Source organism: Acanthisitta chloris, unplaced genomic scaffold (genome assembly GCF_000695815.1).
Source record: "Acanthisitta chloris isolate BGI_N310 unplaced genomic scaffold, ASM69581v1 scaffold14045, whole genome shotgun sequence".
Classification (NCBI taxonomy): Eukaryota; Metazoa; Chordata; class Aves; order Passeriformes; family Acanthisittidae; genus Acanthisitta; species Acanthisitta chloris.
Window position 1 is genome coordinate 1,330 of NW_008672182.1, and position 4,883 is coordinate 6,212.

Genomic DNA, 4,883 nt, shown 5'->3' on the forward strand with positions numbered 1-4,883 from the left:
GCTGGAGAGGGGCCTCAGTGGCTCTCCCCTGCTGGAGTCCCGGCAGCACAGCCTGCCCCTCCGCATGTCACAGCAGGATGCCAGCAGCAGTGTCACCCCTGTGTCCACCGTGGTCACTGGCACCAGCATAACCCCCATATCCACTGCGGTTGCTGATACCAACATGACCCCTGTGCCCACCACAGTCGTTGGCACCAGCATGACCCCCATGTCCACCGTGGTCACTGGCACCAGCATGACCCCCATGTCCACTGAAGTTGCTGGTACCAGCATGACCCCAGTGCCCACCATGGTCACTGGCACCAGCATGACCCCCATGTCCACTGTGGTTGCTGGCACCAGCATGACCCCAGTGCCCACCATGGTCACTGGCACCAGCATGACCCCAGTGCTCACTGCGGTCACCGGCACCTTCATGACCCCCCGAGACCTGCTGGAGAGGAGCACGAATACATCTGTGTGTGGCATCCTCCATGCCAAGGACAGTGCTGCCGAAACAGACTCCCTGCTCTGGCAGTAAGTGTGGGGTTATGCCCACCCGCATGGGGCTGTGGCACCTCCAGGCTGTCCCTGCCCTAAGCCCTCTCTCTGTCCCTAGCTGTCCCCGGGAGCAGCTGAAGACCCTGCCACGGGCAGAGCTGGAGGGGCGGCTGGAGAGCACCCTCATCATCATCGAAGCCCTCTCGCTCCAGCTGCGCAACTGGCAGGAGAGCCCGGGGCTGCTGCCTGGGGTGGGGCCGGCTGAGCAGAGGGATGTGCTCACGCAGACAGACATCACCCACCCTAAAGGGGTAAGAGTCCTCTCCAGGGCGATGCCACCCCGTTCCCTGCAGCCTCAGTGCCGTGACGGTGCACATGTGCCGCTGGCCAGACGGTGACCCTGGCTGTGCTGCAGCCCAGTGGAGTGGAAGTAAAGTGGGGCTGCTGTGGCGCGTCATCACGCGCCCGGCACTGCATTATCGCGCCCGGCTCAGCCCGCTGAGTTTGCTGGATTTGAATCCTCGTGGGGTGAAACATCCCTGGTGCACGCGGCGGGAGGATGGGAGGTGGTGTGGCTGACCAGCTCTTGCTGGACCCCGGGGTGGGGCAGGGCTGGTGTGAAGCCCCCTCTGCTCTGCTGGATGCCCTTAGGAGGAGGAGATCTACCGTCACCTCTACCTCAAGCTGTGGGCGAAAATGGAGACTCTGCAGCGGCAGAAGGGAGCGGAGCGGGATCTGCAGCAGGAGCTGGAGCTGGCCACTGCGCGGGCATGGTGCGTCTCAGTGTCTGTGTGCGATGAGTGTGCTTGGCACTGCCTGTGCCAGCTCCAGGAGCACTGCTGGAACACAGGTGTCCTTGTCCCTTCCCCAGAGCACCTGGAGCAGCCAGTGCCTTCTGTTCCGGAGCCTCATGGATGCTGCCTTTCAGAGCCTGCAGGATGAGAAGGGAGCCCTGGCCCAGGAGGTGAGCCCCCATGCATCCATATGGTCCCCCTTTCCCCTGGGTTTTGGGAGATGTTGGTACTGCCAGGTCACATGGCAGCCATTGGCTGTACCCTGTGCCTCATGGAGCTGTCGTCCCCTGCAGCGGGAGCAGGCAAGGGCCCTGGTGTCCAGGTGCAAGGCTGTGCTGGAGAGTGTGCCCAGCAAGCTGCGGAGCTGCCTGGAGGAGCGGAACACCATGAGACAGAGAGCAGATGAAGCCCTACGAGCCAAGGAAGAGGTAGGAGGGCAGCTGGAAGGGGGGTCAGGGCAGTCCCTGCTGTCATTATGCCTTTTGAGGGGGCATCCTGTGTCTCTGCCCTTTTCTGGAGGGTAAGGGTCATCCTGGCATCCTAGGGGAAGAAGAGCCCAATGTGGAAAGCCAGAAATGCTCTGGATCTTCAGGGCAATGGAGCTCTCTGGATGGGTTTTCGGCACGGGCAGTGTCCCACTGGGAGCCTGAGCCCTCGGCTGATGCAACATGCAGGGACATCTCCTGGGAGTTGTCCTTGTGTGACAGTGTGCCTGGAATAACATAGTTTCCTCGGCAGGGATATCACTTCCTGGAGGCCTTCCGTGCCCATGCCAGTGCCCAGATCAGTGCCCGTGACCAGAGCTTGGCCTCCCAGAGAAAACTGGGCATGCTGCTGGAGGATGCCATTAGCCTGCAGGTACCCACAACTGCCCCCAACCTGGGCGATCAGGGAGCTGGAAGGGCATCTCCATGTCCTGAGTTTGGGTGATGCTCTGCAATGTGCTTGGGTGCATCAGAGGTTTCCTGGTGCTGCTACTGGGAAGTTGCCACAGATCCAGCCTCAGGGCTGGCACTTGCCTCCCTTCATGGCCATTAAATGTGGCTTTTCCACCACAGCAGCGCTGACTCATCTCTCCTACCCTACAGACATCCCTGGCTGCTGAGGCTCAGCCTTTCCGGGAATTCATAGATGTCACCTTTGAAAATCTGGAGAAGGAAAGGAGAGCTCTGGATGTGGAGGTGAGAGGTGTCCCGATGGGGGCTCAGCCCCTTGCCACCCTGCCACTATTATGTCCTTGGTGCCATAGGCAGGCCAGCTGTGGACTGTCCCTGGTCACACAGCAGGGCAGTGCCATGCTGAGCTCTGCCTGGTGCTGTCTCCCTTCCCAGCGGGAACAGACGAGGGCTCTGGTGTCCCGGTGCCGTACCATGCTGGAGTGTGTGCCCGGGAAGCTGCGGAGTTGCCTGGAGGAGCGGGATGCCACACGGCAGCAAGCAGATGTAGCCCTTCAAGCCAAGGAGGAGGTAGGGGGGTGCCTACTGCTGAGTGATGTCTGAGGCATGAGGTGATTTGGGGCAGCCTTTGATGTGAGCGCACCCCATGGGGAAGAAGAGCCCAAAGTGAGCACTTTGTCTTCGCAGGTGTCCTGCCAGCTGCAGGAGACCTTGGTGGCCCTGCAGGAGGCAGAGGCTCAGCTGGAGCAGCTGACGGCGGCCAACTCACGTCTTGGCACAGGTAGGGGTGGGTGACATGGGGACTGGAGTCGCCCTAATCTCCGCAGCTCCTGTTCCCCTGCGCTTACAGCTCTGTCCCTTGCAGACCTGAGCTCCGTGATGAAAAATCTGGCCAGTGTGGAGCAGGAGCGGGATGCACTGCAGCAGGAGAACGAGAAGCAGTGGGAAGAGATAACCCAGTGGGTCTGAGCCCTGTGGTCCTGAGCCCCACCCTCACCTCTTGCCCTCAAAGCACAGCACCCTCTGACCCCATCCTGTCCTCGCAGGCTGGTGCAGGAGAAGAACACCCTGCAGCAAGAGTGCAACGAGATGTGCCAGGAGCTGCAGGAGGCCACCGAGTGCCGGGAGGTAGGCACTGCCTGACCCTGCCCACGCAGTCACGCGCTGTTGGCCCCCATCACGGCCTCTCCGGAATGCTGGCCACCGGCCAGGAGCAGGATTAGCCCTCCCACGGAGGGGGGATGAGCTTGCGAGGGCGGTTGACATCCCGCACGTAGCGCAGCTTTTCATCCTGCCCAGCGGTGCTTCCCGGGGAGGGGGCTGGGCAGCTCTCGGGGATAATTTTCCCCCTCAGCCTGTCCTATGTGCCTTGTTAAACTGATGGTCTCCAGTGGTTGGTTTGCTGTGATAAAGCTGCCCCTAACTGGAAACAGCACCCTGAGGCATGGGAAGGTCTGTGCTGGGAATCCCTCGAGTCTCCGTTTGGATGTTCATGGACATGTCCTCCTACCCTCTTACAGTTCCTCAATCAGGAGAACCACATGTTCCGCACACAGCTGCTGGAGGTGGAGGGCAGGCTGAACTCCACGCTGGCCACGCTGGAGGAACGCATCCTGCAGCACGAGGAGCTGATGGATTCCCACCAGCACCTGCGGTACTGACCCTACTCACCACCTCCTCTTGAACCCCTCTATTTCTGGGAAATTGAGCCCCTTTTGGGGGGCAGGGGAGACACAGGGGACCATGGCTACTGTCACTGCTGCTCCAGCTAAGCATGGTAGTCCAGGTGGGTGGGAGAGGCTGTGGGGAATCCCAGCACACCCCATCTTGGTGGAAGCTGCCTAAATCTGTGGGGTTTGCATCATTGCTGGTTCATGGTGGGAGGCAGGCATGGGAAGTGTCCCCATCCCATACTGAGGAGAGAGAATGCTGCTCCTGCTGAGGCAGATGCCATCCCACAGGGAAGAGCAGGCTGCCCTCAGCAAGGAGCTGGAGAGCACCAAGGCCGAGCTCCTTGGCTTGCAGACAAAGAGGAACAAAGTTTCCTGGTGCTCCACGGACATTGCTGAGAGCAAGATGAGGCTGCAGGAGCTTGCTGACTGCCTCAAGGCAGCTCTGGATGAGCAGGTAGGAGCCCTGTGCTGTGGGGACAAGGATGAGGGGTTGGCCGGGGCAGGTCAGACACTTGTGACCCTCGATGGCATAGCTTTGAGACCCTGGTGCTTGCTGGGGCAATCACAAGCTGTGCTCCAGTGCTGTGCTCTCCTTCCCCTCTGCAGGATGATGATGATGCCCCAACGAGGAGCAAAGCCTGGACCCCAGGGCCACGGACCCCGGGCTGGCAGACACCCCACCGTGCCTGGACCCCTGCCTTCCGCACACCCTCGTGTCGCACCCCACACCATGCCAGCAGCTCCTTCGTGGGCAGTGTCCTGAAAGCAATGTCAGGGAAAGGTGAGCTGGCATCTGCTGTCTGTGTTTTGGGGGGGGTCCCTATATGAGGATGGGGATTGCTCTCTCCTGTGCTGGGGATATGCAGGGCACAGCCTCTGTCCTTTCCTGTCGCAGATGCCAATGAAACCACTGGAGGTGAGAGTGAAGTTATCAAGCACAAATTTGCATCCACACCAAAGCCAATAGGTACTGGGGAGTGTTATCTGCCCTGGACCCTGCTCTGAAGCCACAGGGCTGCTGCATGAGAGGATGAGCAGGA

General features: G+C 60.6%; 1 protein-coding gene across 1 annotated transcript in view; it reads left to right on the plus strand.

Moving 5' to 3' along the window:
- Positions 1-4,883, plus strand: part of SPAG5 (sperm associated antigen 5) — a gene marked incomplete at its 5' end in the record, with an annotated part of 7,494 nt that overhangs the window by 813 nt on the left and 1,798 nt on the right. The window contains 15 exon segments of the mRNA XM_009074423.1: positions 1-102; positions 199-516; positions 599-791; positions 1,352-1,444; positions 1,568-1,702; positions 2,013-2,132; positions 2,363-2,455; positions 2,606-2,740; positions 2,858-2,951; positions 3,036-3,129; positions 3,217-3,298; positions 3,691-3,824; positions 4,132-4,297; positions 4,450-4,624; positions 4,739-4,820. The exon segment at positions 1-102 is cut by the window's left edge and continues 11 nt beyond it. Of these exon segments, the coding sequence (XP_009072671.1) occupies positions 1-102; positions 199-516; positions 599-791; positions 1,352-1,444; positions 1,568-1,702; positions 2,013-2,132; positions 2,363-2,455; positions 2,606-2,740; positions 2,858-2,951; positions 3,036-3,129; positions 3,217-3,298; positions 3,691-3,824; positions 4,132-4,297; positions 4,450-4,624; positions 4,739-4,820 (2,016 nt within the window).